This window comes from Schizosaccharomyces cryophilus (genome assembly GCF_000004155.1).
Source record: "Schizosaccharomyces cryophilus OY26 unplaced genomic scaffold supercont4.4, whole genome shotgun sequence".
NCBI classification, from domain to species: domain Eukaryota; kingdom Fungi; phylum Ascomycota; class Schizosaccharomycetes; order Schizosaccharomycetales; family Schizosaccharomycetaceae; genus Schizosaccharomyces; species Schizosaccharomyces cryophilus.
In genome coordinates, this window is record NW_013185627.1 from 415048 (window position 1) to 431736 (window position 16689).

General features: G+C 37.3%; 9 protein-coding genes and 1 non-coding gene across 10 annotated transcripts; 5 read left to right on the forward strand and 5 right to left on the reverse strand.

Moving 5' to 3' along the window:
• The first annotated feature begins 345 nt into the window (after window positions 1–345).
• On the forward strand, window positions 346–2331 carry SPOG_02398 (26S proteasome non-ATPase regulatory subunit). The gene has a single exon (XM_013168339.1). It carries the CDS (start codon window positions 385–387, stop codon window positions 1849–1851), a length of 1467 nt encoding a protein of 488 aa, XP_013023793.1. The 5' UTR covers window positions 346–384; the 3' UTR covers window positions 1852–2331.
• SPOG_02399 (riboflavin kinase Fmn1) lies at window positions 2321–3306 on the forward strand. Its single transcript, XM_013168340.1, has one exon. The coding sequence runs from the start codon at window positions 2453–2455 to the stop codon at window positions 2942–2944; it is 492 nt and encodes a 163-aa protein (XP_013023794.1). The 5' UTR covers window positions 2321–2452; the 3' UTR covers window positions 2945–3306.
• SPOG_02400 (WRDR85 family WD repeat protein) lies at window positions 3035–4792 on the reverse strand. Its single transcript, XM_013168341.1, has 3 exons — window positions 4607–4792; window positions 4513–4560; window positions 3035–4309 (listed from the first exon to the last, which is right to left on the reverse strand). Exons 1-3 carry the CDS (start codon window positions 4780–4782, stop codon window positions 3538–3540), a joined length of 996 nt encoding a protein of 331 aa, XP_013023795.1. The 5' UTR covers window positions 4783–4792; the 3' UTR covers window positions 3035–3537.
• Window positions 4793–5020: 228 nt separating this feature from the next.
• SPOG_02401 (60S acidic ribosomal protein Rpp0) lies at window positions 5021–6512 on the forward strand. Its single transcript, XM_013168342.1, has 2 exons — window positions 5021–5896; window positions 6203–6512. Exons 1-2 carry the CDS (start codon window positions 5111–5113, stop codon window positions 6344–6346), a joined length of 930 nt encoding a protein of 309 aa, XP_013023796.1. The 5' UTR covers window positions 5021–5110; the 3' UTR covers window positions 6347–6512.
• SPOG_02402 (tRNA (guanine-N7-)-methyltransferase subunit Trm82) lies at window positions 6419–8261 on the reverse strand. The gene is made up of 2 exons (XM_013168343.1): window positions 7162–8261; window positions 6419–7109 (listed from the first exon to the last, which is right to left on the reverse strand). The coding sequence occupies exons 1-2, from the start codon at window positions 7833–7835 to the stop codon at window positions 6545–6547; spliced, it is 1239 nt and encodes a 412-aa protein (XP_013023797.1). The 5' UTR covers window positions 7836–8261; the 3' UTR covers window positions 6419–6544.
• Window positions 8151–9626, forward strand: SPOG_02403 (rRNA processing protein). Its single transcript, XM_013168344.1, has 3 exons — window positions 8151–8558; window positions 8670–8759; window positions 8921–9626. The coding sequence occupies exons 1-3, from the start codon at window positions 8471–8473 to the stop codon at window positions 9532–9534; spliced, it is 792 nt and encodes a 263-aa protein (XP_013023798.1). The 5' UTR covers window positions 8151–8470; the 3' UTR covers window positions 9535–9626.
• Window positions 9627–10890: 1264 nt separating this feature from the next.
• SPOG_16269 lies at window positions 10891–10973 on the reverse strand. Its single transcript has one exon. It is a non-coding gene; the product is annotated as a tRNA-Lys (tRNA).
• Window positions 10974–11223: 250 nt separating this feature from the next.
• SPOG_02404 (pyridoxine-pyridoxal-pyridoxamine kinase) lies at window positions 11224–12813 on the reverse strand. The gene is made up of 4 exons (XM_013168345.1): window positions 12644–12813; window positions 12491–12599; window positions 12017–12323; window positions 11224–11938 (listed from the first exon to the last, which is right to left on the reverse strand). The coding sequence occupies exons 1-4, from the start codon at window positions 12683–12685 to the stop codon at window positions 11395–11397; spliced, it is 1002 nt and encodes a 333-aa protein (XP_013023799.1). The 5' UTR covers window positions 12686–12813; the 3' UTR covers window positions 11224–11394.
• SPOG_02405 (aprataxin) lies at window positions 12432–14838 on the forward strand. The gene is made up of 2 exons (XM_013168346.1): window positions 12432–13834; window positions 14032–14838. The coding sequence occupies exons 1-2, from the start codon at window positions 13813–13815 to the stop codon at window positions 14730–14732; spliced, it is 723 nt and encodes a 240-aa protein (XP_013023800.1). The 5' UTR covers window positions 12432–13812; the 3' UTR covers window positions 14733–14838.
• On the reverse strand, window positions 14763–16658 carry SPOG_02406 (lysine-tRNA ligase). Its single transcript, XM_013168347.1, has one exon. It carries the CDS (start codon window positions 16417–16419, stop codon window positions 14815–14817), a length of 1605 nt encoding a protein of 534 aa, XP_013023801.1. The 5' UTR covers window positions 16420–16658; the 3' UTR covers window positions 14763–14814.
• Window positions 16659–16689: the final 31 nt, after the last annotated feature.

The following is a 16689-nucleotide window of genomic DNA, read 5'->3' on the forward strand; positions in this document are numbered from 1 at the left end:
TTTGATAATTCAATAACCTTATATAAGTAAGTGCGTGATTCCCATAAGGACGTGTTCAGATTATCTATATTTCGTTCTTTTTGTTAAAAGCACACGTTGAACGAAACCATCGAAAGTCAATTTATAAGTAAACTAAAGTGAAATCAACAGAGAAAGAACACAATCATAACGAATGAGTTCTGTAAGCCTCCTAGAAATCGATTTTGTATACACCGGAAGATCGAATTCCAGATTCAAATCATAAACAAATCTTTCTGCCACGACAATAACTTGATAGAAATATATTTAAACAATAGTTTGCCTGACCTTTGGCGGCAAAATTTAACTACACCCAAGCGAGCAATACCAACACCGACCTTGCACATTGCCTTCACCAAACTATCCATGGAAGAAATAAAACTTACTCCTGGTCTTTCTGAAGAAGGAAGACGTTTGTTGAGACTGTTGAAAGATATTCCTTTAGACCCTGTTGAGATACTTGAAGAAATTCCGAATACTTTATATGCTTTTCGCGATTCTATTACAGCAGAGAATCGTCCGGCGTGCCTTGGCCTTTTAGAAACATTATTAGGATGCTTTGAGTTACCATTACCAGATGAACCTATTGTTAAAGCCCTTGAAAAGCTGTTGGAGCCGATGAGTTGGAACGATTTGAAACAATTTGGCATTGAAGCATATTTGGTAACAGGTTTAGAACAGCCTTCCCCTGAAGTGCAGGATTTTTGTCTTAAATTAATTCGAAGAGCAAATTGGCAAGAAAAAGATGTTTCTGAGAACCTTTTTGACTTAGTCCTCACTTGCTTGAATTCTCAGAGTATTGGAGTTTCTGAAGAAGCGTTTCAGCTTCTTTTAGACATGTCTGATTACTGTTTTTACTTTGATCAGATTGTGCAAGAGTTTACAGATATGGATTATGAGATCTTGGATACCACTCTAAAAGTACGCTGGCTATTGCTTTTCGCTAAACTTGCAATCAAATCCCCGGAATATATGAATAAACTAGTAAAGAAAGGAAGATTGATATTTGATATTGACGAAAATGATGATATTTTTTTACGACTTTGTTATGTTGATGTGTTGTCCATATTATTGGATACCCAATTTACATTCGAGTACATTTCATCGGATAATCCAAAACCATTAGACCAAATCATAAGATGCTTTCAGAAAGAAACGAACTCTTTTACGGATCATATTGGTCTCACATTTCTCCCAATCCTCTGCCAGAAATTTCCTGGCATATATCGAGCAATCGATGAACAGTATGATCTCTTTAATATTGTTCGTCAAAGAATTTTTAAGAAAGACTCCACTTCCGTTCTTTTATATGGCCATTTTCTAGCTAGTGAGATCATTACTAAACTCTTAATCCAGAAATACGAAGTGGAGTCATCTGAAGGATACATTCCTTATCCTTTGCTACGTATGTTGTTAATGGATGATACAGGCTTTACCGCTTTAGCCACGGCCTTACAGCAGCCAAATTCGGGTTTATGGGCTAAGCTTTGGGAGAATCTACCTGGCGATAGTATATCGAGTATTATGAAGGCTTCATCTTCACCTCTTCGTCGAACTCGCCAGTTGGGATATCAATGTCTACTTCATATCGCACAAAGATCGCCTATCCAAATTGCGTCCCGAGCGTTTGCCATCGAATATTTGTTGGCAACAGATGGTGATCATGAAACCTGTGTGCTCCGTTATGAGGTTTTACGAACTCTGTGGGAATCATCAAATGAAGGAAATGAATTGCCATTAGGAAGATATCAAGATGAAATCCAAAGACGTCTTCAGCGGGGTGTTTTTCCTGGTCCCTCATCTACTTTGAAAATTGCTGCAGAGACAGCTTAATTTTAGAGATATGGTTAAAAATCAATTCATAGTTTATTGAATGTGTTTATAGTTAAAATGCAATGCAAAGGTACGAGTGATGCTTAATCAGATTATAGAATCGGCTTATGGAATTGTAGATGAATTATATTCCACTCATGTACCCAGCCTAATTAGAAGATGGGATTGTTTTTCTTGAATTTGTTAAATACCTAATGACTTTAGGGAAGAAAGTTCTTTGACTCCATGATTCGTCTATGCTTCCTTTTTATGTCTATCGTTAGCAGAGAGTATTAAGTTAGAAGACGTGGAGCCATGAAGATCCTAAGAATTATTTTTCTGTTATTGGCTTAAAAGGCATCAGGTAGCTAAATTATAGTTAACATATTTTATTTTCAGCTTAGTCTATGTTCACCATTTTGTATAAATTCTATATAGAAATCTAACTATTAAGGAACCTTTGGATATATTAATATTTAAATAATAAGGGTTTAATTAAAGAGTTTATTTCCTTCTATCCGTCAAAGTTGAGTTCTCTTAGCATAGGTTGGTTGAACGAGAAAACTGCACTTAACTGAAGAGAATCCTAGTTTTATACAAAGTGGGACATATTAGCCTAAAGATGACGGCTGAGTTAGAGAATCAACGACCAGAAATTGTTGGAAGTGATCAAGTTGAAGATCCGTATCCTATTCGTTTTGAAGGGAAAGTTGTTCATGGATTTGGCAGAGGATCCAAAGATCTAGGGATTCCTACTGCAAACATATCTGAAGATGCAATTCAGGAGCTTTTGAAGTATAAAGACTCAGGTGTCTATTATGGATTCGCTATGGTATCCAAGCAAATATTCCCAATGGTTATGAGCGTTGGATGGAACCCCTACTATAACAATAAGCTAAGGAGTGCAGAGGTTCATTTGATAAATAGAAAAGGAGCAGATTTCTATGATGAATGGACGCGCGTTATCGTACTTGGCTATATCCGTCCCGAGTTGAATTATGAAGGGTTGCAAAAGTTAATTGAAGATATTCAAACGGACATTAGAGTGGCTTTGAGAAGCCTAGAGCGTCCTGATTATGCAAAATATAAAGCTGATGCCTTTTTCAAGGCTTAAAAGCTATGTTGAAACTAGAAATTTCTAAACTTGTATATGTACTCTTTCTGAAACATCGTGATTAAAAGGAATAAATATTTTACAGAATAACCGTTTAGAAGATAAAGTAGACAAGGAATCTATTTAGAAATACCCAGGTTTTTCTCTTTTTTTACCTACATGTACAGTGATTTTCTGTGCTTCCTATGAGATATATAAGTTCTTGAGAAATCAGACAAAGATTTAATACTAACAATGAATTGAATTGAATGAATAAACCGGTTTTGGGGTATCACACTTGTTTATAGATAAAACGAATGTACTAGTTATTTTAAAAAAAGCGGCCGACAGGAATTGGATGAATAGAACAATCATAAAGGTAATCACAAATCATAAGTATCAAGACAGGAAAATCAACAGCTTATTCTATAGGATAATCCCAACACATGCACATAAAAAGGGATTTAACAAAAGGGCTGAGACAACACCGGTTTTTTTCTTCTTTTTTATATAATCATACGGACCGGAGCATATAGATTTTTCATAAAACGAAAACAAAGAACCAAACGATAATAATTAAAACACACATATACACCACGTATATAAAACTTGGCTTAAACGGACGGGTGGTTTACGTCTTCCCAAAGACAAACACGTTTATCGTAAAAAGAGCAAGTAGCAACCAAGTTATCTCTACGGCGCCAATCACCACCATAACACATGCTCTGATGGTCACCAAAGATGCCGCTACTAGCATCTATAGAAGAAAAGTCCGTCGCGATGCGAAGAATTTGGGCACCGCGATGCATCAAGACACCTAAAACTTGATGATAATCATCGTTAGAATACATGTGTTCTAAACGCCAAACGCCGCCACCAAGATTGGCATTGGTAAGAGGTCGACCAATACGTCTTGTGTCTAAGGTATGCATGGAATCTCCATACTCACCCGTGGCTATATACGGACCGAAGGGAGGACGAGAAAGAACTGAGACAACCCCTGACTGGTGGGTTTTAATATCCTTCCACACACAGGAAGAAGGGATTCTTTGATCATAGCAGTTAAGCACTGCATCGTCTCCACCAGAATAGAGCATGTTGTTATCATCGCGGGAATAATGAACCGTCCAAGCTTCATATTGGTGTTCTTTCCATTTATTCTTGATCGCTCCTGAAGAAATATCGATTGTAAGGACAGCGCCGTTGGAAAGTGAAATCGAAAGGTCTCTGCCATCGTCTGAAAAATCCAACGCAAGCATAAGTACACTGGAATCGGCCACCTTGATGCCTCGCAAAAACATAAGTTCAGCACGAAATTGATGGCGATAAAACGAGATATGACCCGTAGAATGGGCAACAGCTAAAATGGAAGGATCGAGAGGTGACCTATTGAATTGTTAGACAGCCAAAGACAAGAAAAGTGAGTTCTATGCAGCTATAATAGAACTGTTCATGCAATAACAGACACTTGATAAACCACTACGCTAAACAAAACACACAAAAAGTACGATTTTACGTCCTTTTCAGCAACGAATTTGATCCAACCAGATGACCGCATATTACTCTACCTGCGTGCGATATACACTTACCATTTGAAATCCAAAATAGCATCACAGTGCATCACAAAGACTCGGTTTCTGAGCGTGTTAGAATCCGTAAGATTAGAAATCCTCTATTCCTTACAGTTGCTTCTCCCGTGTATCGTACAAAACGAGTTTTCCATGTCGTAACCTAGTTGCTTCATCCAACATGTACGTGCCGACAACCAGAATGTCGTCAAAAACGACAGAGTACTTGCATACGTCTGCAGGCCAGTCTGTATAATCCGTGGCAATTCCTTTAATACCTTGATCTGCCATACTCGCCAAGTTTGGAATTTTCAAGTTGCCTTTTGTCAATTGTCAAAAATAAATTGGATACCTCAGTAAACTGCGTTATCATTTATAACGGACCTAACAGTGCCAAGGATAAAATAAGGCAGCACGGAATTGTTGCTCAGTATCGCTTTACGCACTTCGCTATACCTTCCAATCTTTCTTACTGTAAGGTACGAAACACTCGGCTATGGACTGTGGGACTGTGGACAGGCCCAAAAAGACAGTCACACATTTGTTATAGAGGGGAGCAACAAAATTTGGCAGCTGCCTTTTCTTCATAAACCAACAAAACAAATTAAACACCACGAAAATGGTTGTCGGCAAGGAAAACAAGACTAAATACTTCGAGAAGCTCCATCAACTCTTCCAAAAGTACCACTCTGTCTTTGTTGTTAACATTGACAATGTGTCTTCTCAACAAATGCACACTATCCGTAAGGACTTGCGTGGTGCTGCTGAGTTGATTATGGGTAAGAACACCATGATGCGTCGTGCCATGCGCGGTTTCATCAGTGAAATCCCTGAGCTTGAGCGTCTTATGCCCAACGTTCGTGGTAATGTTGGTTTCGTTTTCACCAACGATGATTTGAAGGAAGTCCGTAAGACCATCATTGCTAATGTCGTTGCCGCTCCTGCCCGTCCTAACGCTGTTGCTCCTTTGGACGTTTTCCTTCCTGCTGGTAACACTGGTATGGAACCCGGTAAGACCTCTTTCTTCCAAGCCCTTGGTATCCCTACCAAGATTACTCGTGGTACCATTGAAATTACCAGTGAAGTCCATATCGTTGCGAAGGATACAAAGGTCGGTCCTTCCGAAGCTGTCTTGCTCAACATGTTGGACATCTCTCCCTTCACCTATGGTATGGATGTTCTTTCTATCTATGACCAAGGTAACCTTTTCAACCCTGCCATCCTTGACGTCTCTGATGATGATCTCGTTGCCAGTCTTTTGAATGCTGCTAAGGTTGTTGCTTCCGTTTCTTTGACTGCCAACTACCCTACCATCGTGTCTGCTTTGCACTCCATTGTCAACTCTTACAAGAACTTGATCGGTATCTCCTTGGCTACCGAGTACACCTTCGAGGGTACTGAACAGGTATGTATTTTACGTAGGTTTCAAGAGTCGTGTTTTTTCGTTCTAGGTATTATCAGCTGGTTTAAAGCTGCAGTTCTTTCTTGCTTTTTAAGTAGAGCGAAGCAGTGTGGTTTAAAAACCGCTGATGATCCTTGTTTCGAGAAAATGGTACTATTCACTGATGTTGATTGATGAGGCTTGAAAACTCGCTATTTCTATGAGCGTATGTTAAACACTCTAATTTTTTGCTGAAACATCAAGTTGTACTAATCTTTTGAAACCTTATTTATTAATTTCTAACTTTAACATTTACTAACACATCTGTAGGCTAAGGCTTTCCTTGCTGACCCCTCTGCTTTCGCTGCTGTTGCTGCCCCTGCTGCTGCTCCCGCTGCTGAAGCTCCTGCTGAGCAGAAGGCTGAGGAACCTGAGGAGTCCGATGAAGACATGGGTTTCGGTCTCTTTGACTAAACTCCTCTCTTGGTAGCTTCTGAATAAACTGGTTATTTTTTCCAAAAAATTCAATTACTGTAGTCGTATGGTGCTTTTAACAGATAGAAGTTTTCAAACATTCTAGTTATGCTATGTTTATGCTACATTATAATGAAAACTAGTGATTTCGTAAAACAATCCAACCATATGATTCTCGTTGTCTATAAACTATTAAACTCACTCTTTTGGCTGCTGGGAAGACTCTGCTTTTAAAAACTTTGAGTGATTTTTTCTCATTGTGTGAAGCTGTGCCAAAGGACAGAATTTTGTGTCTGTCTTTATTAAACCTTCGTTCTCAATGCGTTCTAAAGTAGGATTCTCTACGCACTGAACAAATCCTTCATTTGTGAAGCCGATCGTCTGGAAGCAAGGACCGAAGGTAACACTAGAGTCTAAAGAAGCAATGATATAGTCCGTTGTTTTGTGCAAGAAAATGGCATGAAGCACGGGTCCTGCAAGAGGTAAAGCTGAATGATAAGCTAAACGCTTTTCAGAAGAAACTTTTGCGAAAATTAGACCAGCGATACCCTCACATGCAAAAGCTATTAAATTTCTGGAAGGAATAGGAATAATGGAAGAAATCACCATTGGCTTGTCAGCAGATAAATAGTTGGCGAATGCTGAGCGGACGTCAAAAGCGTCTAAGCATTGGCAGGTTTTCAGATCCCATAAAAAGACATGGTTGTCTCCTCCGCCGGATATTAAGGTAGAGTTATCGTATAAAGAGATACGAGAGACAAAGCTAAAAAAGTTGTTAATTTTCAACTGCAAAATACTGGATTTACGAAACTTACTCTTCATGGCCCATGCAAAATCCCTCGATTACATAAGCTGAAGGGAACCGAGAAATTCGAATATGCTCATCTCTATCAGAGCTAACGATAATTTCTTGATCAGGCTTACGTGGGTCATTTGTAAGACAAAGCTGAGTTAAAATCGAAACATGTCCCATAATAGGTTCTAATTTCCAGTCTTCTTTAGATTCCTTTTTTTCTTCTTTATTTTCTGAAGCTGTATTTTCTTGGTTTTCAGAGGATGCATTTTTGAACCACTGCTCATTCACACGGTAAATATCGCCGAATTTATCACCAAATACAAGGTCACCAGAATCGTGAAATTTCATATCTGCACAGCGTTTAGGAATTGTCTTTTCGTAGCACAAACGAGCTTTAGCAGCCTCATCGATCTCCCAAAGTCGTAAGCATTTATCTTCGCTTACGGTAGCCATACGGGATTCATCTTTGGAAAACGCAACTTGGCGAAATGCTTGTCCGTAAGCTGCTGCCTCTTTATTTTTATGCTGTAAGTCATCTTGGTAGCAAAACTCAAAGGTTTTTTCTCCAGTAGTCAAAGAAAAGCCCAATAAATAGGGACCAGAACAACATACGAGTAACTCTCTTTTAGGGAGGTAAGAAATGAACTGACAAGGATGGTTAAAAATACCTGCTTTTGGTGTTGTTTCTGTCATTTTTACTTCAATCTATAGGATAAGTAAACAAAGACGCAGACCAAGCTAATCAAACCGGATTGTTTCCGTTTTTATATAAAGACTGTACAGACCCTGAAAAGACGATGCTGTAAATAATTGTCGTAAATCAAATTCTTCAAAGTCCTTCGGCCACAAGGTATCTTGGATGCACAAAGAGTTGAGAGCTTTGTTTATATTGTATAGAATCAAATTCCTTTAATTATGCTCTATCAAAAAGATAGGTCGTACAAAATTTCAAATAAATCACAGTAACAGAAGGCTATCGAAAACTTCTCCAAAATAGACGTTCAGGATTCAAAAACTTCAAGTTTTTTGGATCTTTTCGCTTTAAATAAAAATATTTGTTGATAAAAAGTTGTAATTCTGGAATCTGGAAGGGTTGGTTGAGGACATTTCAAATTTGAAAACTTTTCTGTGTGAAGCTACTCTCTGCCCATCAGGCTCAAAGTCTACCAAACGTTGGATTCTGCTGTATTCGTGACTTTTTAGGAAAATATTATTGAAATTGCTTTCTTTTTTAGAAAAATTGGGCAAAATCCGTGTTCTTTTGAAAGTATCATTGAACATTTCCAGTCTGTTCACTTGACGAATCTTTTGGTTTTCTCGTGGAAAAAATGAGACAGAAACGCGCAAAGACTTACAGAAAGTTGATGCACACGTATCAACTTGTTTTTGGTTTTCGAGAACCATATCAAGTTCTAGGTAAGCACTTTTCTGTAGTTTTTCAAATGTCCTTATGATTCGGTTTGGCATAAACGCATTTGGTCTTCTTAAATATGATCGTATTGGATGAAAAAGCTAATTATTACTTAGTTGATGCTGATTTTATCTCAGATTTAACGAAATCAAAGATGGATATTAGGGCTGCTATTTCTAGAACCGTGCAAGGAGATATAAAACCAAGTATGTACAACACAGTAGAAAATTTCAAAAGGTGAAAGGCTTGCTCTGGTTTTGAAGGTGTTTTGTTCACCTTGTAACGAAACCAAGAATGACAGAACCTTGTGCATGCTTTTCCTTTTTATTCGTTTTTTTATTGATTGAATTACTAACTCTGTCTTTAGTGGTTACTCAATGCTGTATACGACAACTGTACAGTCGGTCCCAGGAAGCAAAACAAGAAATTCAAATCGCTAAATCGTTCGAAAGAAGACGTTGTGGCCATATTGATGAAGCAAAGTCTCCTTTAGAATGTATGCAGAGCTGTATCGATGTTAACGGAAGAAATAAACACCGATATGTTGTTGCAACACAGAATACTGAACTTCGTGATTTACTTCGCTCTGTACCCGGAGTACCACTTATTTATATGAAGCGCTCTGTAGTAGTTCTAGAGCCTGCTTCCAGAGCTACAATCTTGGAAAAGCACGCCAAGGAATCTTCCCAAATGGGTTTATCAAAGGAAGAAAAGTTAATATTATCTGGCAAGAGACCACATAGTGGGTCTGAAAGGGAAGAAACGGAAGAAACGGGCAAAGAAGATGATAACGAAGCTTCTGAAAACGTTGAGGAGCAACCAAAGAAGAAAAAGCGTAAAGGCCCTAAGGGTCCTAATCCTTTGAGTGTAAGAAAGAAAAAGAAGTCAGCATCACAATCTGCTCCATCTGAAGGTCCCCTTCCAGTAAATATCATTGGAGACGTGGGTCAACGCAGAAAACATCGTCGGAAGAGAGATTAAGGAACTTAGCAATAAAAAATTTAGAATCGGGTCATGCATATATCCTTTTGTTTAGTACGTTATAAGGTAATTTGGTATTGTATTAAAGAAGCTCTATAGAAGATGGTGTAGGGAAAAGTAAAACACCATTGTTGTTGAATTCAACTTGGAAATGATTAGACACAAACACAAGATGAAGTATGTGAAGTATTTGCCTTTCATAGGTACTCCTGCTTGTTTCATTGACAGCATGAATCCGTATTTTACCTAGAACAATCTTTCACTTGAATGATATAATTAAACAGAGAAATCACTTCCGATTCCTTTTAGCTGTGTTTTCATCCTGATGTATCTGAGCACTCCACGTAGCGCATAGCTGAAAGCTAGCATTACAAATGGACGTGGAATACAATGCTAAGGTTTTTTTCTAATTACTGATAATGATTGGAATTTATTTTGTTTTTCTCTCCACTTTGTATGGATATTTTCTGTTGTTACTTAACACTGAAAACAGTAAATAACTAGGTAAGAAACGAAGCCAAAAATGCAAGCATCCATTGTCCTCTGCCTTGCAACATATAAATTTTCAGACTTATTGTGAATACGAGAAAGCCAGTTGCCAAAGGGTCAAGCTCGATGGACATGCCGCGCAAAGAACCATTTTTTGAGTTGTGTGGAATATTTATTTATAATTTAGTTTATGAATTTTACTCTCAAATATGAGAAGATTTTAGTCGCACTGTTGCATTATACTGGGTATTATGATCGACTGCATTTCACATTATCATATTAAAGGGATTTGTTACTTGTATTTGTCACCAAAGGAGAATTATAATATGATGGGTCGATAAAAAGCGATGGAAACTGAATGTAATAATCCATTACAAAAGGACAATACAAATCATTTCTTTTGACATTCAAGCTAATATATTGTCAGGGGCGTTCCGTAAGCGATTCTGTCTCATCAGTTTAACGATTTCCACAGCTAGGCTCATCAATAGCATTCGAAGGATAATTACTTAACTTTTAAGCTCGTTCAAACAACAAAAAATTCTTTTAAAAGGAAGGGTTCCACTCATTTCCCAACCTAACCAAGGAAATCTTCCGTATAGGCTATAACATGTCTGGCTACGAACCTATCAAGCTAGAGTAGGTTCCTAAAAGTAGTAAGCAAAAACTATTATGTAACTAAAGAAGCTCTTTTAAGACTGACTGACTATTAGTCATCGTCATTCACCTTGACTTGACAGAAGTTTATGCTTCTTCACCAAGAACCTTTTACGTCGGTTTTCTACGAAGAAATAAAAGACATTTTTACTATTTTTTCAGTTACTTGTTCTTCCAGCTCTTTCGAAGAGGTAAAAAGAGCAAAAAGACCTCCCAAGGCGAGACTCGAACTCGCAACCTTCTGATGACCTTCTTAAGAGTCAGACGCTCTAAACCGATTGAGCTACCCGGGACTTGCTTGTTTAATTATCAGCTAAGACTTCTGTATTAGCTATTATTAATTTTGTTATTGTAAAAGTCTAAGTGTATTCGGTCTTATGATAATATTAATTTAACTGACACATTTATCTTATTTACTTTTCTAACAAGACTCAACTTCCTTACAACTGATTGATGTAGTAGGCAAATGAAATTACAAGAATAATGTACCACCAAAGCACAACTTACATAAAGGAGCAAATACAAGCTTCATGAATAAGAAAGCACGGACCAATTGTTTTTATTACCGTTTCGCCCAAAGATTCTACTTGACATGGTGAATTCAGAATGGACTGAACTGGCATGAAAAGACGATAGGGTTTGGCAATGAAAATAGCACTCGTCATTCTAGATTCTCTATTTTTTATATATAATTGTATTAAATGACTTTTTAGATCACATATCCAAACCAATCCACTCTTCAGGTGCATAAATATTTTTACTCGAAACAAGATCATCCCTAGATTGGATGAGTCGAAGTTCGCAGACATTGCTTAGTAAAAACTGATCTTTTTCAATGCTAGGGTCTCGCTGCAATTGTTGAAGGGTATATTCCTTTGTTCTCACAAGTACAGAGTGCATACAAGTTAAAACTTGTCCAATCACCTCCGTGAAGAAACCCAAACTCGATTCTTCTTCGTTTACATCTTTGAATGAACTTCGTTTTTGTGGAGATCTCTCATCCATGTACTTCGCCAAGGTAAGGCTCGAAAATAAATCTCCTGTTCCTGTAAACGTTCCTGAAAGGGAAGGATACGAGTACAGGAAAGAATGAAAGGTATTATTTTTGAAACAATAGCCTAAGCAAAACAACAAATTTGATTCATTCATATCTTGAAACGAGGTAATCACAGCTTGAGGAACCTTGTATAATTGGTAGATACGCTTTAGCCCGTATAATGCGGTCGACTTGTTCACAACAGAAACTCCTGTTAATAATCTTTACAGATAATCAGTCAATAAAAATCCTGCTAATAAAATAAGGTGTTTCATTGCAAATCAATTGCATAGAACTTACTCGACCTCAAAAGCATTAGGTGTTATTATAAATGCATGGGACAAAACCCTTTTATATGTATTTAAAACATCTTTCTCCACATAAGCCTCCCCCTGGTCTCCCATGACAGGGTCCGCTATCCATTTTACATTAGGGTGTCGACCTTTGTATTCGATTAAAAGATTCGAAACTACTTGGAGGATCTCTCCAGTTGGGATAAAACCAGTCAAAATTGCATCGTAAACAAAGTCGTTTTTTTCCAATAAGGTTGCCAATAGTTCATAAACCTCAGATGCTTTGCATACACGACCTCTCTTATTACCATAGCCTGAAACATATATTAGACCAAAAAATCCACTTATAGCAAGGTACGGGCTAGAAGGCTTTAGAAGAATTTAGATTGAAATTGATGATTCAAACAAAAGTCCAACTCCAAGTTGTCTCAGAACTCCTTCGTATCAAGAAAATCTTCTTTCTTCTGAGGACCAAACATACCAAGATGGTTGGAAAAGTGGACTGTAGGTACAACATCCACTTCCCACTCATGCAATTGCAATGGGAAGGTAGCAGATCTATTTCCTACATAACCGTGGCTGACAGAAGACTATACAAGGATTGTTAGTTGCAAGATCATATTCAACAACATACTTGAATGGATAAAACACGCTTTGAGGCTTCAGGATCTGGCATTTGAATGAATTTTAGAAGAAACTAATTTATGTATATGAACAGGTGAAAGTAACTAAACAATGTTATGGGTATAACTCGTCAATGGAATACATGAAAGCTAAGAAAAGGTAGTGGTACATTTAGTAAGCTTGTCATTTAGCGTCAACATTCTATGGGATTTGATGTTGCTACTTTCTATTTCTTTTCTTTTCTTTTTCTTTTTTAGTTTTAGTTTTATTTTTATTTTCCAAAAGGAATGAAATAAACTTCATCCTTTATTCAATGTTTCAGCAACGCTAAATGAAATGTACAGTCATTTCCAATAGGGTTGAAATGAATACGAAAAAGACATTCTTTTACATTTGAAAAGAACAGATTAGGAAGATATGAGTGGAATACAAGCTTCTAATTCAATTGCTTGACTTACGCTTCTTAATGGATAAGTTGGATAAAACAAGAATGAACAAGCTGGCATTCTAAAGTATTTTAAATAAAAGCTTTGTACACAATTAATGTGGCTACTGGATCCTTGTTTCTTCTACCCTTTGTAAAGAGACAAAGCTCTTTTGAAGAATAAAGGATCTCACACTTGAAATTCACGACATTTTTAAATAACTTTAATGTAAAACATGAATTGATGAAAAAGAACAAGTTCATGATGGCTGGAAATGCACAGTAATTTTGGTTTCCCCCATTATCTTCAGCATGCTTATTTCTGAATCATTGAAGGTTTTCACAGTAGCAAAACCTGAGGAAAATTTGGCAAACAATGTGACATATTGAAACTGAATAACAAAATAATTGCGGTAGCGCTATCCCATTAGCTTGGTCATTCTTTCTTATACCAACACCTTCGTACACCTGACTGACCTGTGACTGACAGCCACTAAGATATAAACCCACAAGAGGTTTTCTCAGATAATTTATTTCAATTCCTCTCAGGAATTCGTTTCTACTCAACCCCTATTCGCATGTTGTAAAACTCGATACTTCCTTCATACCATTTGATCATTACCAACCCAATTAATAATTCTTCTGAAGTTTAGATCATATTCATCGAAGTTAAAAGAGATATTTCTTATTAAATACGAAAAAAATCCTTTTTTGGAACATTTATAGGGACTCTTATTTTCTGCAGTGCTTTCATTATGTCAAACTCTGCAGACGCATGTATGGTTTGTCTGAAATTGGGATGACTGGGAGATTATATCGAAAATTCTATAATTCGTTCAAACTCTTTTCATTGAATTCAAATATTCTGCTTCATCCCTGTCAAAGCTTCTTAAGACAACAATGACTCATTTCGAAAATCTTAGTGCTTCCCGGAAGTTATAATTGAATCAAAGTATACTAACTATAGTTCCTAGTTAAAATCCTAACGAGTTCTCAAAAAAATGACAAGCCGTTCGTGAAAAGGAATCCTCAACGGCTTTCTTTTCGAGATAACCTCCGAGTGTACATTGAACATCCTCAGGCGCACAGTAATGTATTATATTATGATGAAGATTTTGTTTTTATTAGGGATAAATATCCAAAATCAAAGATGCATTTGCTCTTGATGCCACGGGATCCCTCGTTAACATTGGTTCACCCTCTGGAGATTTTAGCAAAGCATAGGGAATTGGTTGAAAAGTTGGTTTCTATGGTGTTTCGAAAACTCCCGGATTTAATTATGAGAGAAGCTAGAAATAGTCTTTTCTCGAACTCTGATCTGTCGTCAAAAGTTTCGTCGAAAACGCTTTGGGATTTCATCAAAATAGGATTTCATGCAGGACCATCCATGAATAATCTTCACTTGCATGTTATGACTCGGGACCACGTTTCTCCGAGTTTGAAGCATAATGCTCATTACATATCATTCAACTCCCCTTTTTTTGTTAATATTGACACTCCTATCGCTCACCTTCCCGTTCGAGGATCGCTTTCCTACTTATTTCAACAAGACGTTTGTTGCTACCGGTGTGGTAAATCTTTTGGAAGGCAGTTTTCCAAGTTAAAAGTTCATCTGTCAGAAGAGTTAGATTCATGGGTACAAGATACTTTAGCATCTGAAGCATTACATGTGTGAAATATTGCTTTCACTTTGTTATAGTCTATTACGTTATTTATTTATTGATTAATTTATTATGAATCAATGAGAACGGTATTAATTAAATATATCGTAAAGATCCAAACGGTAGTACTTCGTTTATCCTTTTCTGTCCAGTCAAAAGCATCACTAAACGATCGACACCCATACCCCATCCAGTTGTTGGGGGAAGTCCGTATTCTAACGCACGTACAAAATCAGCATCTGGAATAGGTGTTTCTTGGTCCCCTAACTCGGTACGGTCATAATGTTGAGATTCGAACTTCTTCTTCTGAGACATGGGATCATTCTCTTCTTCGTAAGCATTACAAATCTCACTTTTTCCAAGATACAATTCAAAGCGCTTAGATACGCGATATTCTGTTTCCCCATATTTAATTGTTTCAGACTTTGCTAGCGGAGACATGGTTTCTGGATGGTGTATAATAAAAGTAGGACCATCGCTAAGATGTTCTAAAACGCAATAGTCAAAAAGTTTATCAAGTAAATGAGAGACTGTAGGTGTTTTTGGTAGCTTAAAGTTCCTCTGTTCATATATGTCTAACAAAAATTCGCGATACTCTTCAGAGTTATTAATAGTGCCTAAAGATTGATTAAGACTTTTTTCAAGAGATGGGATAAACTCAAGAGTTTGGAAGGAATCGCTTTCCAAAGAAACTCCAAGATGGGGTAAGCTCATGTTTCCATGTACATTCATGCAGATTTCTCTTAGCAAACCTTTGGTCATCTCAATGAATGTGTTCAAGTTAATAAAAGCACAATAAGCTTCGCAGCTGGTAAACTCGGGATTATGCGTGGCGTCTAAACCTTCATTTCGAAAATTCTTTCCTAACTCAAAAATTCGGTGCATGCCTCCTATGACTAATTGTTTTAGCCATAGTTCAGGAGCACAACGTAGCGAGAGTGGCTGTTTTTGAGCATCGTTTGTAATAAATGGACGAGCCATAGCTCCTCCAAAATGGTGTGAAAGCATTGGGGTTTCTACCTCTGTAAACTCATTCTTTTGGAAAAAATTTCGAATACATTCTATAATCTGAAAGCGCTTTTTTAGTACACAAAGGGTATCGGGATTTGCAACTATATCGACGTAACGTTGCTGAAATCTTTTTTCTTGATTCAAAAGGTTGGTAGGCATTTGGTGAAGACAAGGAGACAGCAGAATTGGAAGCTCGGTTGCATAAATGGATAGTTCTCCTTTGCTGGTCTTGCCAATGAACCCTGAACATTGTATATAATCTCCTCGTCGAAAAGCCTTGATGATGTGGGAGAAAGCGAGGGATTGACTGGTATTGTCAGTAATATTGTTTTTACTGATAGTCAATTGTATTTTAAACAGCCCATCACAAACGTCTATAAAAGCAAGCTTTGAACTTGCGTATCTCAGATTACTGATTCTACCACAGACTGTGTAGGCTTCATTATATTGTCTGGCGTCTGGCAAAAGAATATTATCCCAGGACCGTAGCTTTGAAATTGCAGTGATTTTTTTCGTGTCTGATATGGATGGATACATTGGCATCTTCAAGCTTTCAAATACCTCTTTTCGAGTGTCGAATTTCTCAGACGAACCTGGTTTTTTGGAAAATAACCTTCTCCATCCTAAACGACCAAAATTAATATACTTTGTTGAAGAACATTTTAAAATATGAGCCCTTCGTAATAGCATTAGATGAAGAAGAAGGAATAGAAGTATATGGGTTATTAAATGATGTTCCTTCTGGGTTTTTGGTTCCTCAATGAATTGAAAATACCATAAAAGACACTTTTACTATTTAAAATAAGTTGGGTTTTTTACGTTTGTTAAAGAGTGCAAAGTTCTAATACAACATGCTTTTGTTAAGGGCAGAATTGTATAGACAACCAAGAAGGTATGTATTGAGAGGTAAGTAAATCTGCGGTGGAAGCCCCCCTCCCAAATAAAGGAAAAAGAACAAAA